The following is a 17,982-nucleotide window of genomic DNA, read 5'->3' as shown; positions in this document are numbered from 1 at the left end:
TCTGTTATGTTAATTTAGCCCTGGCACCAGGCTGTAATGAATACATGAGTGAATAAATGTACTCTTCAATTCTGTATCTCTCTCCCATTGACTAGGATCTCCTCCATTTTTACACAAATATTTAGAATGATGAACCTTCGAGCACTGACCATGTGGTAGGCACTGAGCTAATGTCTTTACACATTTTGATCCACTTAATTCTCACAACCATATGGCTGGTTCTGTTATTATCCATCTTTCCAAGATAAGAGAACAGAGGCACAGAGAGTTCATGTCACTTGCTTCAGGTCACACAGATCATAAGTAGCCAAGCCAGGATTCAAACCCAGGCAGGCTGGCTCCAGAGTCTATGCCCTTAACCATCATGGTAATAACCTCACACATGTGGACACTGGGACTTTCCCAGATGGTCACACAACTGTGAGTGGAAGAGCATCTTCCAACATTCATACCTTCCAAGATTCATAGCATCCATTCACTTACCTCTTCAGATATTGCATAAATACTTGGGATATGCATGTAGCACTTATGTTTAGACACAGTAATGCCACTTAACTACAACAACAACAAAATCCACAGAAATTGTCGATTGAAGTAAAAATGCACAATGTGAGAGCTGTGAGTTTCAGTTTATTTGGGGACTTACTGAGGACTATAGCCCAGGAAGCAGCCTCTCAGAGAGCTCTGAGGAACTGCTCCAAATGGTAGGTAGGAGGTCAGTTTCTGTGTGATTTTGGAGAAGGGGTCCTTGCAGTCAAGTACACACCTCATTACACGGCTACTGTTGGTTGGGACGAACAGACATATCAGTTAATGTGTTTAGTGCTTTTCTAAGTATGGGAGAATCAAAGAATCTTGAGTCATATTATTTTCTCCTGAACATATCTAATGTCTGAGGTGTAACCAAACCCAGGTTTGGCCACTTGCCACTCATAAACTAATAATTAAAGAGGCAAGTGTCAATAGAAAGGAAAGGTGCTTTAATCAGGAAAGCCGACAATCTGGGGAGATGGTGGACTCATGTCCAGGGACCAACTCCAAAGATTCTGTTCAGCCTTGACAGTTTTAAAAGGAAAAAATGGAGGAATCTCAGTGAATCATCGAGGCAGGAGGTTGGGTTCTGCATCATTCTCCATTGCATGCAGAACTGGCTGAGTCTCTCTTCAGATGTTATCTTGTCCACGTGATCTGCCTGCAGGATTGCTTAGGGGCGCTACTGGGGGTAGAGAGCTAGTCATACTTCCTTTTATCTAGGAAAAGAATCGTCAGGTTAGACAAGGCATGATGTGCATTCAGGAGAGCATAAGTCAGGAGTTGGTTTCAATTGCTTAGTGATCTCATTCCTATAATTAGGTTCTTTTAAGGTTAGAGGGGAACAGAAATGGACAAACAGGAAAGGGCCAAAAAAGCTGCATTCAGAGGGACCTTTCTGCCACTCAGAGTGCCTCACCCAGGTCTTAACCCTGAATTCCTTTCAGGGTGAACTGTAGGTGGTACGGAATAGTGGGCAACATCCTTTAGTTGGCAAACTTCAGGAGCAACAGCCACAAGGGGTCGTGGAGGTGGCTCTGCTGAGGTTTCTGGGCTCCTCCAGATGCCTGGTGGATGCTGGTCCTCAGCTCACCTAGGCTGGCTTCTCTTGCGGCACTGGGGAGACCTGGCCCTACTCCAGGTATCTTTCATCCTCCAGCGGGCTTGCCTGGGCATGTTCATCTTCATGGCAGTGGTAGAGGCACAAGAAAGAAACAAATACCAGTTTCACAAATACTTTTCAAGCTTCTGCTTGAATCACATTTTGCCACACCCCTTTGGCCAAATCAATTTCATGGCCAAGTGCAAATTCAGAAGAGGAGGGCACTACACACTTAGGGGGCAACAGGTTTGGACATGGGGGAGGGTAAAAAACTGGGGCCATGTTTGCAACCTAACACAAGGCAGGATTGTGATCATATCCGCAAGTTGCATCGACTCCCACCTGTCAGAACACAAGAGGATTCACCAGCCAGGCACCTGGGAGGGAAGCCAGGAATGTGGGAGAGCCTCCACTTGCCAGGTGGCCCTTCTCAAGAGTCAGAAAAGTCTCTGGGAGGATATGTTATCAGTGTGAGGGATGAGGAAAGACTTCCTGTGTAAGTCAAGTGTTCAGAGACATCAGAGCATGCTTCCCAGATAGAAACCCTACAGGTGTCCTGAGTGTGGGAAAGCTTTCACTGAAGGCTCGACTCTTAATAATCACGGGAAATTCCACACTGCAGGGAAGCCGTGTGCATGCACCAAAGGTGGGGTCCTTTGGGCAGGTCTCCTCCCTGACGCACCACCAGAAAATTCACGTTGGAAAAGACTGTAAACTCTCCCGGTGTGAAAAGACCTTTAGCTGGAATGCACGCACAACCCCCAGTGCAGGTAAAATGAGGGAACCTATGTGGGTGGAGATTTCCTTCACTTCTCCTCAGAAGTTTTCTGGTAGACCAGACGTTCTCATTTGGGGTGATACTCCACCGCCCCCTCCTGGAATTTCCCTGCAAGTTTGGGGATATTTCTGGTTGTCCAAAATTGGTGTTGCTACTAGGTTGTAATCGATAGAGACCAAGGATCCTCTAAACATGGTGCAATGCACCAGGAAACCCCCTGCACAGAGAATGTTCCGGCCCCAAATGTCAATGTCAATAGTATCATTACAGACAATTGCATTTGAGAAGGAATTCAGGTATAATTTTCTTGCTCTCCAACACAGTAATCACTAACTAGCTGCATGAGGCTACTTCAGTGTAAACGAATCAATCTTGCATAACATTCAAAACAGAGTTTCTCAGCTGCTCCACGAATGCTTCCGTGGCCAAACGTGGCCAGTGGCTACTGCACTGGACAGTGCAGATGCAGAAAATTTCCAAAGTCATAGAATGGTCTGTCTCAGGACTGCTTTAAATCTCGTAGGCTAACAGAATTATCACAAAGTGTAGCCCCCAGAAAGTGAGGATGTGGGCTTGGTGCTGTGAGAGACTGAAGAAGCACAGCCAGATGGAACATCTTATCAATGGCTCTTGGAGACTCTTGGCTCCATGCACGGTCTTCTGGGCAGTTTGAGTCTCAGCGTGGCCAGTGCCCTGCCCGCAGGACACCCCCCTCTGCCTGGGGCAGATTAACCAGTCGGTTACTGATAATGTTGGATAAATGCTAACATTTCCTGGGCACTTTCCACCTGTCAGGTATGGTGCTGAGCATAGAAGATCTTATGTAACCTTCACCAGAGTCCTGTGAAATAGGAAAAAATATGATCCCCAATTTGTAGGAGAGAAACCCGAGGCTTATGAGAGGTGTTTATAAAGGTTGTTATTTCAAATTTTACACATATATCAAGAATCTATTCTTATTTTTATATTACACTCTTTCAAGTCACAGGATTCAAATTGTCATAAAATATTTCTTTTTTTTTTAAGTGTATATGTTCTCATTTCTCTCCAAACAACACTTTTTACAAGAACTTCTTGGCTTTATCTACTCCAAGGTCTGGAACAAAAAATTCTCTAGGTCAGGGATGGGCAGACTCTGGTCATCCAGCCCCCAGCCTGTTGTGTAAATAAGGGCTCATTGCCACAAGTACACCCATTCCTTACCTAATGTCCGGGCTGCTTTCATGCAAAGCGGAGTAGCTGCTACACAGACCCGATGGCCCAGAATTCTAAAGTATTTGCCATGACATCCTTGACAAGAAAGGTGACTGACCTTGCTTCGAATAGATGCCAAACTGAAATCAATACGGGAGAAGGTGTGAGAATGGTTAGAAAAAGGAGGGAAAATCGTGAACTATTGCAACTGTGATGCACAGTGTAAAAGATATTTTGTGTTTGAGTCCAGGGCACATGCTACATACATGTGTTCCTCCGTGTGTGGCGTGTGTTTGTTCATATTCGAAGAACAAGTTTAGAAATACTAGGTACTCTTATTACCTGCACAAGTAATTCTCAACCACTAAAGACCTACCCAGGGCGACCTCCTAAATTGCTTTCCCTAACGAACGAGGACGAAGAGGCCCCCGACCCTCCCCACTAACAACGGAATCGCAGCGAACACTCTGACGCCTGTGCTGGTGTCAGAGACAGTTTTAACCACCTGACTTGTGTTTGCGGGCGGAGTTTGGGGGGTGTGCGTGTCGCCGAGCAGCTCAGCCCTGTTCATTCGCGCGAGTTTGTCCACCGCGTCCCCGGGCATCTCCGGAGCCAGCGCTGCGCGGGCGCCAAGGACAAGCACTGAGCAAGTCCGCCCGCTCCTGCCCAGCGGCCCAGCCAGAACCCGGGTCCGGAGGTCAGTCCCGCGGCCGCAGCTCCGAAGGGTGTGCGGCATGGGGCGGGGGCGCAGCGCGGGGCGGGGGGCGGCGGGACGGCGCTGCGGGGTCTCCGCGGGGAGGGCGGCGCGCCCAGGGAGGACGCGCGGGTGAATTCTGGGGAGTGGGGCGCAGGAGCTGCTGCCTAGGAGCCCCTGAGACCCGACGGTGCGCGCGGTGGGGCCCCTTGAGGAGCCCGCGTCTCCCCTGAGGGCGGTCGGGACGCTCAGGTCCTCGTGAGCCGCGGGGCGACTCCAAGATTTCTCTGGCCACTGGGAGGAGGGAAGAGTGGAGGGGACAGAGGAGGCTGGGGTGTCAGTAGTAGGGGTGGCGGGGACTCCGTCCAGGACAGGTGGGGGAGGCGCCCGGGTCCTGGTCCTGAGGTTTAGGGGGCAGGACGGGCAGACCTGGGGACTTTGTAGTTGGATGGAGGAGGAGGCGGGCGGAACAGGTTTGCTCTGCACGCCAGGGAGGCCGCTCGGGTATCGGGGGGTCAGGTAGCGAACTGGCCAAGTAGAGAATCGGAAAATGATACTGCAGGGGGTCCAGAGGGTAGTTTGAGGGATGAGGAGCGGGGGGAGCCCGTCCGGTTGTGTTGGGGGGTTCGCTGAGACGCATAAGAGGTTTGCAGATGAGAAGGGCCTTTGGAAAACAGCTTTTGAGCCGCCAGCGCTTCTGTGCGCCTGCGTGCTGCGGGTGGGGGCAGGGAGCCTGTTTGGGGCGCGCATCTTTGCGGGGCAGCCTCGGGGGGATGGACCCTGGGTGAAACTGGGGGTGGGCCCTGGGTGCCAGCCAGAGGGAAATTGTATTGGAGAGGGTGATGTGTATTTTCAGCTTCTGCGTCTGCAGTTGTGTGTGCCCCGAGTGTGTGTGTGTGTGTGTGTGTGTGCATGTCCAGGACTGCCTGTGAGGAGGGCATTCAGTACTGACAAGCACGCCTGCCCACGGGGGAGGCGGGGGTCTCTGAGTTGCCCTGGAGCGTGTCTGCAGGTGTGCTTGCGTGGTCATGCCCTGGTTTCCCCAGCGCTCATCTGAAAATGTGTGTCTCTAACAATTGTGTGTGTGTTTATCAGGCCAGGTGTTCCCGCTCTTTGACGCACCTTGTATTTGCACGATTATGTGTGAGGGTCTGTGATGGGTCTCATGCTTCTTAAAAAGGCTTAGAGGGAGAGGTGTTGACTCTAAGTTACCAGATAATATGTTCCGAGTGTATGTGCGTATTTAATCATATTTAATCCTCATGTTTAATCATTTATAGTCTTCATTTTCATGGAGGGGAAAACTGACAGCACAAGAGGTTAAATAACCCCTGAATCGGGGCTTGCCAGGTAAAATACAGGATGGTTTCTTAAATTTGAACTTTAGACAAATAATGAATTACCTTTGGGTATAAGCATGTCCCAAATATTTCATGGGACTTACCTATACTTAAACATAATTTATCAAAATAAATAAAAAATGATTTTTATGTAGACATGACCCATGCAGTGTTTGAACATACTTATGGTAAAAAATGATTTGTGTATCTGAAATTCAAATCTCAGTTTGCTGTGTATTTCTTGTAATCTTGTTGTTGTTAAATCTGGCGAACTTGATCCTTGAGATCTCTCGGCTAGTGACCGGCAGGCTGGAACCCCTCAGTGCACCCTCCAGACACACTGGCCCAAGTCCCGCCCAGGGTAAAGCTGGGGTGCAGGCGGGGCCCCAGGACCCCACAGCTGAGCCTGCTGCTAGGCACCGTTACTGCAGTGCTGGCCGCTCCCCGGGGGCTGTGGTGAGGGGTCTGTGGACCGGCCCCCTCGTCTTCACAGCAGTCCCGACAGGCAGTGACTTGAGCATCCTGTACCAGAAGAAGCCCCCGAGGACAGGGAAGAGAGGTCCTGGTCTGAACCATTTGGTCAAGCTGCAGTGTAGCCTTAGGACCGGGCTGAAATACAGCACTGGGAATGCTGGCCATGAGTGTGCTTATTTAGTGCCTGCTGTATATGCCAGACACCAGAGGCCCATTGCCTGCTGTATATGCCAGACACCAGACGCCCAGTGCCTGCTGTATATGCCAGACACCAGAGGCCCTTTTGATATCCAGTTAACTGACATTCACCTTCAGGGTCCCAGCACTTCGTGTCATAATATTTCTTGTTTTTCTTAAAGGGGCATAAACACCAGACCCTTGACCCGTGCCCTTGCCCTTGCCAGATGCCATGGCACTCGCTCTCCCCAGATCACGCACTGGGCCTTGGAAGAACACTAGAGGGAGGCATTGCCAACACTCCCCTTGGATGTTGGGGATCTCAAGACTTGGGGAGCCGTCTGAGCCCCTCCGACACCTGAGAGCAGTGCTGGGGTTCACACCCGGGCCGTCTGGGTCCCCAGCCCAGGCACTGACTGCTCTGGTCTCCTGTCCATAGGGAGCACCTGTGGTGTCACGATGCTACCTCTCAGCACCATCGAGGGCCAGGAAATGGAGGAGGTGCAGACAAAGCCGCCGGAGAAAGGAGGTGAGACACACATGGGGTGGAAAACCGTGTGCAGGTGGCAGTGGGGAGGGTCTGCATGGTAAGGTTGACCCTGAAGACTGATCCCAACCCCAAATATCCCCCGCAGGCTCTTCCTGGGGAGGGGGTGCCTTGAAGGACACCCAGGATGGAACTCCCTGACATCACCTGATGTCAGTGCATCCTGTCACTGCCCTGCTCAGAGGCTGCAGGGATCTCCTGGGAGCTGAATGAATTTGGGCTCCTTTTTGTGGCCTGGACACCCCTGTTGTCTTCCCCCAGCCCCTTCACCCACTGGCATTCCCTGTCTGTTCCCTGTGGACCTTTGGGCTGCAATTTAATGCATGTCTGCAGGCACTGCTGTGCAACCTCCAGCAAGTGTCCTAACTTCTCTGTGCTTTGGTTTCCTCATCTCTAAAGTGGGACGATGAGAGTAGCCATCTCAGAGAGATATTATGAACAACCAAATAAGCTATGATGTGTAAAATACTTAAATGTGTGCCTGGCACAAGGAAACTACTCCACACATATTAGCTCTTGCCAATGGTTTCATAATGAAGATTTTATTATTATTGAGTTTCTCAAGCCTCAGAGAGCAAGATGGCCTCATGCCTCTTTCCTCCTCCCTCAGTCCTGCTTTCTGAGAACGCTGATGATCCACCAAAGAAGCCCATCAGAATGAAGGGAACAATGTTATTCAGAGTCCTGCCGTTCTGTCCTGTGGTAAGCCTGTTTGTTTCCTCCCTTTGACCAGACTCCTGAGTTCTGAGAGATCAGGAACTTCCTTTGCCCAGCAGAGACCCTTGGGTGGCTTGTGCCCCTTGTCCCTCCCTCATCCCAGATGTGGCCCCATCCTGTGGGGGATGGTTTTCTTGGAGATGCTGCCCTCTTCCCTGCCTTCTTTTCTTTCCTAATTCCTGCCTCTGCTCCAATGTCACCTCCTCCATGAAGCCTCTCTTGCTCACTTTTGCCCCATTTCTCTCTAACCCCTTGCTTTGCTCAGTTTCTTCAGCGTTATTATTGCTACCTGAGAGCGTACCTGTATCTGTGTGTTCATCATCTGTATTCCCTACTAGAGTGGTTCTTGGGGAGCAGCAACCTCCTCTGTTGTTCAATGGCCTAGAACAGATGTAACCAGCCTTAGGCACTGTATACACATGGGCTGATTAAGTGAGGGAATGAATTACGTAAAGGTCCCTCCTGCGTAGGCAGCTGTGGCTTTGTCCACCTGGACACCATTCCTCCTTCTCCTACTAACACCCTTGATTTTTCTTGGGGGACCACCTGTCTCCATGCCCTTCAGATGGATCTGATCCCATCCTCAGACCAGCTCCAGGTATGCCCCTGACCAGTCAGAGCCAGCAATGCCAAGGTTCCCTGTGATTGTTCCAGGCTGGGCACGTGACTCAACCTTGGCCAATAAGGAATGTGCTCTGTCTCTGGGATTCTTAACAGGCAGGAGCGGAGCTTGGGGCGGCCCTGATGGGGAACCAGGTGTGCCGCGGGGAGAGGTCACGGGAGGAACAGGGTCAGGATGCTCGCAAGAACACGTTTCCTATTAGTGCCTGCCGCAGTCCCAGGGAGGACTCTCTAGAAATCTTATTAGAAAAGAATGTAAGAGTCACAGATTTTGCAAAGCAGTACAAAGATCATCCAAATTCACCAATTGTTAATATTTTTCTGTTCGTATGTTTTCTCTTGTAAATATAATATGTATATTATATGTATATAATATGTATGTTATATATATATGTATATATTCCTTAGTGTGTATCACCTTAGAAATAGAATATTCTCTTATATAGTGTGGTTTTGAAGACCAGAGTCACATCCTGCCACATACTAATGTTTTTTGTTGTTGTTGTATGTGGTTGTTTTTTACCTTTTCCCCCAATGAGATTCAGGGTAGCTATGATCTCTGGAATACCATCTAATTGATGCCGTGTCTTGCATTTGAGCAGGAATTCAGGTATAATTTTCTTGCTCTGCAACACAGTAATCACTAACTAACTGCATGAGGCTACTTCAATGTCAATGAATCAATCTTGAAAAAAATTCAAAACACGGTTTCTCGGCCGCTCAGGGCAGGTTTCAGTGGCCAAATGTGGCCAGTGGCTACCATACTGGACACTGCAGATACAGAACATTGCCATGGTCACAGAAGGTTCTGTCTCAGGACTGGGTTAGATATCTTATATTATCAGAATTATCACACAGTGTAGCCACCAGAAAGTGAGGATATGGGCTTGGTGAGAGCTTTTTTATTTTAAGGTTGTTATTTCAAATTTTGTACATAATCAAGACTCAATGGCTATTTTTATATTACACTCTTTCAACTCTCAGGATCCATATCTTCATAAAGTATTTCTTTTTTAAAAGAAAAACAACAAAGTGTATCTGTTCACATTTCTGCCCAAACTGCTCTTTTGCCAGAGAGCAGCTTGGCTTCATCTACTGAAGGAGCTGGCACAGAAGATTCTCTAGGTCAGGAGTGGGCAGACTCTGGCCATGCAGCCCACAGCCTGTAGTGTGAATAAGGGCTCATTAGCACAGCCACGTCCATCCTTAGGTGGAGTCTGGGCTGCTTTCCTGCAAAGTCCAGTAGCTGTGGCACAGACCTGATGGTGCACAAAGGCTAAACTATTCGCCATGACATCCTTGACAACAAAGGTGACTGATCTTGCTTTGAATAGATGCCAGACTGAAATCAATATGGGTGAAAGTGTGAGAATAGTTAGAAGAAGGAGGGAAACAAACTGCTGTGACTGTGATGCAGTGTAAAAGATATTTTGTGTTTGGGTCCAGCACACATGCTATATACATGTGTTTCTATGTGTGTGGAGTGTTTCTTCATATTCCAGTAAGAAGTTTAAGAAACACTACTTACCCTTATTACCTGAACAACTGATTCTCTTCCACCTAAAACGTGCCATTGGCGACCTTTTATATCGGTTTCTCTAACCAATGAGGATGAGGAGGCCCCCGACCTCCCCCAATAATGAAACTGAAGGGAACACTCAGATACCTGTGCTGGTGTCAGAGACTGTTTTAACCCCCTGACTTGTGTTTGGGGCCGGGGATGGGGGGGTGTGCGTGACGCTGAGCGACTCAGCTCTGTTCATTCCTCCGAGTTTGTCCACAGATTCCCTGGACATCTTCGGAGCCAGCGCTGCGCGGGCGCCAAGGACAAGCACTGAGCAAGCCCGCCCGCTCCTGCCCAGCGACCCAGCCAGAACCCGGGTCCGGAGGTCAGTCCCGCGGCCGCAGCTCCGAAGGGTGTGCGGCATGGGGCGGGGGCGCAGCGCGGGGCGGGGGGCGGCGGGACGGCGCTGCGGGGTCTCCGCGGGGAGGGCGGCGCGCCCAGGGAGGACGCGCGGGTGAATTCTGGGGAGTGGGGCGCAGGAGCTGCTGCCTAGGAGCCCCTGAGACCCGACGGTGCGCGCGGTGGGGCCCCTTGAGGAGCCCGCGTCTCCCCTGAGGGCGGTCGGGACGCTCAGGTCCTCGTGAGCCGCGGGGCGACTCCAAGATTTCTCTGGCCACTGGGAGGAGGGAAGAGTGGAGGGGACAGAGGAGGCTGGGGTGTCAGTAGTAGGGGTGGCGGGGACTCCGTCCAGGACGGGTGGGGGAGGTGCCCGGGTCCTGGTCCTGAGGTTTAGGGGGCAGGAGGGGCGGACGGGGGACTTTGTAGTTGGATGGAGGAGGCGGGCGGAACAGGTTTGCTCTGCACACCAGACAGGCCGCTCGGGTATCAGGGGGTCAGGTAACGAATTCGTTTAATGGAACATAGGAAAATGATTTGGGGGAGAATCCAGAGGGTAGTTTGGGCGGTCGGGAGGGGCGGGGAGTCCCTCCAGATGGGTTGGGGGTTCACTAAGGACGCATAAGCAGGTTAGCAGATGAAAAGGGCGCTTGGAAAACAGGTTTTGAGCCTCCAGCGCTTCTGTGCGCCTGCGTGCTGCGGGTGGGGGCCGGGGGTGTGCTGGGCGCGCTTATCTTAGAGCGGCGGCCTCTGCGGATAGGCCCCGGGGGAGAATGAGCGTGGGCCCTGGGTGTAGGCAGAGGGAAATTATGCTGGAGAGGGTGATGTGTAATTTCAGCCTGTGGGTCTGCGTTTGTGGGTGGCCAGAGGGTGTGTGTGTGTGTGTGTGTGTGTGTGTGTGTGTGTGTGTGTGCGCGCGCGCACGCGCACACACACACGTACATCCAGGACTTTGTGTGAGGAGGGCGTTCAGTACTAACTAGCTGGCCTGCCCGCCTGAGTGGCGGGGGTCTCAGAGTTTCCCTGGAGCGTGTCTGCAGGTGTGCTTGCATGGTCATGCCCTGGTTTCCTCAGTGTTCATCTGAAAATGTGTTTCCAACAATTGTGTGTGCGTCTATCTGGCTAGGTGTTCCCACAAATTGATGCATCTTGTAGTTGCATGATTACGAGTGAGAGTCTGTGATTGCATCTTACACTTCTTAAAAAGGTTTACAGGAAGAGGTGTTGACTCTAATTTTCCAGATAGTGTATTGTCAGTGTGTATGTATGTGTGTGTATATAATCATATTTAATCCTCATGTTTAATAATTAAGTTTACTCATTTTTCTGGAGAGGAAAGCTGACAGCACAAGAGGTTAAAGAACCTCTGAAATGGGGCTTGCCAGGTAAAATACAGGATGCTTACTTAAATTTGAATTTCAGACAAATAATGAATTACCTCTGGGTATAATTATGTCCCAAATATTTCATGACACTTGGGTATTCTTAAACATAACTTCGTATATTAAATAAATGATTTTTATGTAGACATTTACCATGAGGTGTTTGGGACCTATCATGCTAAAATATGATTTGCCTGTCTCAAATTCAAATCTCAGTTTGCTGTGTATTTGTTGTAATATTGTTGTTAAATCTGGCAAACTTGATCCTTGAGATCTCTCAGCTAGTGACTGGCAGGTTGGAATACCCCCAGTGCACCCTCCAGACACACAGGTTGAAGTTCTGCCGAGGGTAAAGCGAGGGTGGGGCGGGTCCCAGGACCCCACAGCTGAGCCTGCTGCTAGGCACCGTTACTGCAGTGCTGGCCGCTCCCCGGGGGCTGTGGTGAGGGGTCTGTGGACCGGCCCCCTCGTCTTCACAGCAGTCCCGACAGGCAGTCACTTGAGCATCCTGTACCAGAAGGGGCCCTCGAGGTCAGGGAAATGATGTTCTGGTCTGAATCACTTGGTTAAGCTGCCAAGTTAATCACTTACAGCCTTAGGACAGCCCTGAAATACAGCACTGGGACTGCTGACCATGAGATGCACTTATTGAGTGCCTGCTGTATGCCAGACTCCAGAGGCCCTTTTGATACCCAGTTAACTGACCTTCACCTATGATTCCCAGCACTCTGTGTCATAATATTTCTTCTTTTCCTTAAAGGGGCACCATGGCAATCGCTCTCCCCAAATCACACACTGGGCCTTGGAAGCAGCTCTAGGAGGCAGGCATTGCCAACACTCCCCTTGGATGTTGGGGACCTGGAGACTTGGGGAGGGGATGGAGCTGTCTGAGTCCATCCGACACCTGAGAGCAGTGCTGGGGTTCACACCCGGGCCATCTGGGTCCCCAGCCCAGACACTAACTGCTCTGGTCTCCTGTCCATAGGGAGCACCTGTGGTGTCACGATGCTACCTCTCAGCACCATCGAGGGCCAGGAAATGGAGGAGGTGCAGACCAAGCCGCCCAAGAAAGGAGGTGAGACACACATGGGGTGGAAAACTGTGTGCAGGTGGCAGTGGGGAGGGTCTCCAGGGTAAGGCTGATGAGGAAAGGTTGACCCTGAAGACTGATCCCAACCCCAAGTATCTCCTAGTTGCTCTTCCTGGGAAGGGAGGGCCCTGAGGGGCTCCCAGGATGGAACCTCCCTGACATCCCCTCATGTCAGTGGGTCCTGTCTCTCCCCTGCTCAGAGTCTTCAGGAGTGTCTCTTGGGAGCTGGAATTAATCTGGGCTCCATTTTGTGGCCCAGATACCTGCCTGGACTGGCCCTGCATCCAGTTGCCAAGTCAGGAACTGCAGGGTCATTCAGGTGGAAGATGAAGGAGGCCTGACCCAAGGAGTTGGCAGAGAGGGTTGGCAGGAGTGGGGTGATTCCTGTGAAGCCTGTGGATCCTGCGGGTAGCTTGGACACATGAATGAGGGCTGTTGGTTTTGTTGTGATGCTTCCTTTCTAAAACATCTTACTTTGCAATAATTTTATATTCGCAAGAAGTTGCCATAATAGTACATAGAAGTTCCATGGACACTTCATCCCATTTCCCCCAGTATTTTTATTTTATATGATGATACTACAACATTAAAACTAGCCCATGGATATTGGCACAATCCATGTGTGTTTTTACTTGTATTTCATCACATCTATAGCTGTGTGTAACCATCATACAAAACAAGATACAGGCCACTTTTTTAGCTACCTACTCCCTTACCAGAGGTGGCTACTTTCCAGCTTCTTGTCCAATCTTCCAGAATGTTCTATGCTCACTCATACAGACAAGGATGTGTATGTACCTGTTACTATGTATTTATGTCTGATGTACTGTGTGTACTGTATATGCCACTGCCAGTTCCCATTTTGTCTTGTTTCATTTAATTCTGACCTGGCACTTAGTATCTTCCAGTCACCGTCCCAATGCTTTCCAAGCACCCAATCACTAGTGCTTCACAACTCTGTGAGGGAAGGACAGTGATTACCCCATTTTGCAGATGGGAAATCTGAGGGGTGACAAGGATGAATGATTAGCCCATGCTGGGACTTGAAGCGTCTGGCCTCGGGGTCTTTGACCTTAAGCCCTATGCCCCCTGTCCATCTTGGGGACCCTTCTCCACAACATGCCCAATTTGTGTTCCAGCTGCCTGGCATTCCATGGTCTGTCTGTCCTGTGTTCTAGTTTATTTAACCTGGTTCGTACAGGTGGCCATTTAGGTTATTCCCGATCTTTGAGGATGACAATATATGCAAGTAGAGGTAGGATTATAGTTGGGTCATGTTGCACACGGAGGAGTAGAACCATGATAATGTGTTTAAAAATTGAAATGGATGCATCAAAGGGGTGTATTTTGTAATTTTGACAGGTTGACTGAATGGTCCTCCATAGAGAGACCGATTTCTGTTCCCAGCAGGAGTGTAGGAGTTTCTAAGAAAATATCTGGATTTGTTGGTAGCTTTGAAATATCAGGAGATTTCACTCTAAATCAAGACATCTGTCTTCTGTGGGGAAACTAGACAATTTTCTAGAGAGGCATCCCCACAGACAGCTGCATATCAGCTGTCCCTTCCTCCTGGACACGGGCCCCCCAGGGCCACCATCTCCAGAGCCCCCTGTTGTCTTACCCCAGCCCCTTCACTCACTGACATGCCCTCTCTGTTCCCTGTGGGCCTTCGGGATGCAATTTAATGCATGTCTGCAGGCACTGTGTGCAACCTCCAGCAAGTGTCCTAACCTCTGTGCCTTGGTTTCCTCATGTCTAAAGTGGGATGATGATAGCAGCCATCTCAATTTAGCTATGATGTGCAAAATACTTAAATGCGTACCTGGCACATAGCAAGTACTCAACACATGTTAGTTCTTGTCAATGGTTTCATGATGAAGATCTTATTATTATTGAGTTTCTCAAGCCTCAGAGGGCAAGGTGGTTTCATGCCTCTTTCCTCCTCTCTCAGCCCTGCTTCCTGAGAACCCTGGTGAGCCGCGGAAGAAGTCCACTGGAATGAAGGGAAGACTGTCATTCAAAGTCCTGCCATTCTGTCCCATGGTAAGCCTGCTTGTTTCCTCCCTTTGACCAGAGGCTCCTGGGTTCTGAGAGGTCAGGTACTTCCACCACCCTCTCTGCCCAGCAGAGACCCTTGGGTGGCTGGGTGCCCCTTGTCCCCCCGAGGATGTGGCCCCATCCTGTGAGGGATGGTTTTCCTTGAAGATGCTGCCCTCCTTCCTGCTTCCTTCTCTTTCCTAATTCCTGCCTCTGCTGCAATGTCACCTCCTCCATGAAGCCTCCCTTGTTCACTTTTGCCCCAACCCCCTGCCTTGCTGAATTTTTGTCAGATAATTATTGCTACCCGAGAGCATACCTTGTATGTGTTTGTTCATTCTGAAGGGGTAGGAACCTGTTCTGTTGTTCAAGGACATATCCCCCCTGGCTAGAACAGATGTAACCAGCGGTAGGCACTGTACACATGTGGGCTGATTAAATGAAGGAATGAATTAGGGAACGGTCCCTGCTGAGGCAGGCAGGTGTGGCTTTGTCCACCTGGATACCATTCCTCGTTCTTTTGCTAAAACACTTGATTTTTGGGGGGACCATCTGCCTCCATGCACTTTGGATGTGTCTGATCCCATCCTCAGACCAGCTCCAGGTATGCCCCTGACCAATCAGAGCCGGCAATGCCAGGGTTCCCTGTGATTGGTTCCGGGCTGGGCACGTGACTCAACCTTAGCCAATGAGGAGTCTGCTCCGTCTCTGGGATTCTTAACAGGTGGGAGGGGAGTTTGGAGCGGCCCTGATGGGGAATCAGGGGGGCCGCGAGTAGAGGCCAGGGGAGGCACAGGGTCAGGATGCTCGCAAGAACACCTTTCCTGTTAATGCCTGCAACAGTCCCAGGGAGGACTTTTGAAGAGGTTTTCTTGTTAGGAAATGTGAGAATCAAAGACATTATAAAAACAGTACAAAGGTCATCCAAATCCACCGATTGTTAACACATTTTCTATTTGCATGTTTTCTCTAATATGAATATATATAATATATGATGTTGCTGGTGCTCAACATCCTGCAATGTACAGGATGCCCCCCTTCCCCGAAAGAATGATCTGACCCCAAAATGTCACTAGTGTGACACTAACGTTCTCTTCTTTCTTCTCTGTTCTCTGTCCTTCCAGCCAAGTGTTTGCTTCACCTATTACTTGGAACCGGATGACTCTGACTCTGATTCCCAATTTCCTCCTGAACCTTCGAAACCTGACCCAAATTGCACCTTTGTGCCTCTGCCTGTGTTAGAGTTTCGTGAAATCAAGGTGTGTGAATGTCCCCTGTGCTGTCTCAGCTTTGTCACTGCTTCCTAATACCTGAGCTCCCTCTGCTTCCTGCTCTTGCCTCAGCACCCTGGAATCATGCATGCTGGTCTACTGTGATGTAAAATCCCCAAATACAGCTGCTTAAATAAACCAAACTTGATGTCTCTCTCATGATTGTGGTCTGTGTGTAAAACTCCCAGGGCTGGGGTGTTGCATCCCCGTGGAGTTGGGTAGCCAAGGTCCTTTGACCTTGGTGCTCTGTGCCACGTGGCTGGAGAGGGCTCACCCACCACAGCCTGTCCAAATTGTGGCTCAGGGGAAGGGGAGGAGGATGAGGGAAGGGGAAGACACACTTTAGTCCTTCAAAGGGCAACTCCTACAAGATGCCCAGATCACTTTTCCTTAAACCTCATTGGCCAGAACATAGTCACATGACCACATCTAGCTGCAAGAGATGCTGGAAAGTGTAGTCCTGTGCTCACCTAATAGCTTCTATTATTACAGCAGAGGAGAATGGATATTGTGTCCACAACTGACCAGGTCTGTTATGTTAATTTAGCCCTGGCACCAGGCTGTGATGAATACATGAGTGAATAAATGTACTCTTCAATTCTGTATCTCTCTCCCATTGACTGGGATCACCTCCATTTTTACACAAATATTTAGAATGATGAACCTTCGAGCACTGACCATGTGGTAGGCACTGAGCTAATGTCTTTACACATTTTGATCCACTTAATTCTCACAACCATATGGCTGGTTCTGTTATTATCCATCTTTCCAAGATAAGAGAACAGAGACACAGAGAGTTCATGTCACTTGCTTCAGGTCACACAGATCATAAGTAGCCAAGCCAAGATTCAAACCCAGAGAGGCTGGCTCCAGAGTCTATGCCAACAACCACAAAGTCAATGTTGTCGACTGAAGTAAAAATGCACAACATGAGAGAGGTGGATTTCAATTTTATTTGGGGACTTACTGAGGATTAGAACCAGGAGATAGCCTCTCAGAGAGCTCTGAGGAACTGTTCCAAAAGGTAGGTAGGAGGTCAGTTTCTGTGTGATTTTGGAGAAAGGGTCCATGCAGTCAAGCACACACCTCAGCACAAGGTTCCTGTGGGTCATGAAGAACAGACATCTCAGTCAATGATTTTAGTGCTTTTCTAAGTATGGGAAGATGCAAGAATCTTGGTTCATAATATTTTCTCCTGAAAATATCTAACTATCTGAGGGCCATTTCTGCCCCTTTTCCCAGAGCATAGAATGCCTCACCCGGATCTTCACTCTGAATTCCTTTCAGGGTGAACTGTAGGTAGGACTGGAGAGTGGGGAGCATCCTTTAGTTGGTAAATTTTAGAAGCAACAGCCACAAGGGGTCGTGGAGGCGGCTCTGCTGAGGTTTCTGGGCTCCTCCAGATGCCTGGTGGGTGCTGGTCCTCAGCTCGCCTAGGATGGCTTCTCTTGGGGGACTGGGGAGACCTGGCCCTGCTCTAGGTATCTTTCATCCTCCAGCAGGCTTGCCTAGGCATGTTCGTCCCCACGCAGTGTTCAGGGCACAAGAGAGAAACCAATAACAGTTTCGCAAGCACTTTTCAAACTTCTCCTTAAGTTACATTTTGCCAGGATCCTATTGGCCAAAGCAATTTTCATGGCCAAGCACAGATTCAGAACAGGAGGGCAACACACACTTAAATGTCAAATGGTATGGACATGGGGCAGGGTGGAAAACTCTGGCCATTTTTGCAATCTACCACAATGCAATTCTGAACACATTCCCAACTTCCTAGTGGATTTCCATGTCCTCTCCTGGGCCGGGTGGGGGACCAGTCCCTTGGTGAACAAGGATGCTGTCTGGTGGTACAGGAACCAGTGATCTTCAAGGACGTGGCCATGTCCTTCACCCAGGTCCTGCTGGAGCTGGCTCAGAAGAACCTGTACAAGGATGTGTTACTTGACAACTGTGGGAACCTGAGCTCCCTGGGTAAGGACGGCCTCCCCCAGTTCAGACAGGGCTCGCCAGAGCTTGGTGGTCTGGTGATTCCAAAAGGCTATAAAGTTTCCAGAAGACACGGATGAGCTCCAGCCCAGGACTGGCCTCTAGCACTGGGGTTTTGATGGTGTTGGCTCTGCTCCTGGTCTC

The 17,982-nt window shown here is 49.8% G+C and overlaps 1 protein-coding gene across 1 annotated transcript; it reads left to right on the top strand.

The window, feature by feature from the left end:
* Window positions 1–4,155: 4,155 nt before the first annotated feature.
* LOC103018191 (uncharacterized) lies at window positions 4,156–15,998 on the top strand. Its single transcript, XM_057534089.1, has 7 exons — window positions 4,156–4,302; window positions 6,730–6,819; window positions 7,448–7,539; window positions 9,959–10,064; window positions 12,443–12,532; window positions 14,499–14,590; window positions 15,709–15,998. The coding sequence occupies exons 2-7, from the start codon at window positions 6,750–6,752 to the stop codon at window positions 15,889–15,891; spliced, it is 633 nt and encodes a 210-aa protein (XP_057390072.1). The 5' UTR covers window positions 4,156–4,302; window positions 6,730–6,749; the 3' UTR covers window positions 15,892–15,998.
* Window positions 15,999–17,982: the final 1,984 nt, after the last annotated feature.

This window comes from Balaenoptera acutorostrata, chromosome 19 (assembly GCF_949987535.1).
Source record: "Balaenoptera acutorostrata chromosome 19, mBalAcu1.1, whole genome shotgun sequence".
In the NCBI taxonomy this organism is placed as follows: domain Eukaryota; kingdom Metazoa; phylum Chordata; class Mammalia; order Artiodactyla; family Balaenopteridae; genus Balaenoptera; species Balaenoptera acutorostrata.
The sequence above is the reverse complement of the archived record's forward strand: the minus strand, read 5'-3'. Positions and strand labels throughout refer to the sequence as shown.

What these genes read in the sequence shown, in the direction of transcription:
- LOC103018191 (XM_057534089.1), top strand. Translation starts at nt 6,750, where the DNA reads ATGCTACCTCTCAGCACCATCGAGGGCCAGGAAATGGAGGAGGTGCAG. An exon ending in TCCTGCCGTTCTGTCCTGTG is followed by an intron (nt 7,540 to 9,958) that starts GTAAGCCTGTTT and finishes GTTTGTCCACAG; the next exon opens with ATTCCCTGGACATCTTCGGA. An exon ending in TCCTGCCATTCTGTCCCATG is followed by an intron (nt 14,591 to 15,708) that starts GTAAGCCTGCTT and finishes CTGTCCTTCCAG; the next exon opens with CCAAGTGTTTGCTTCACCTA.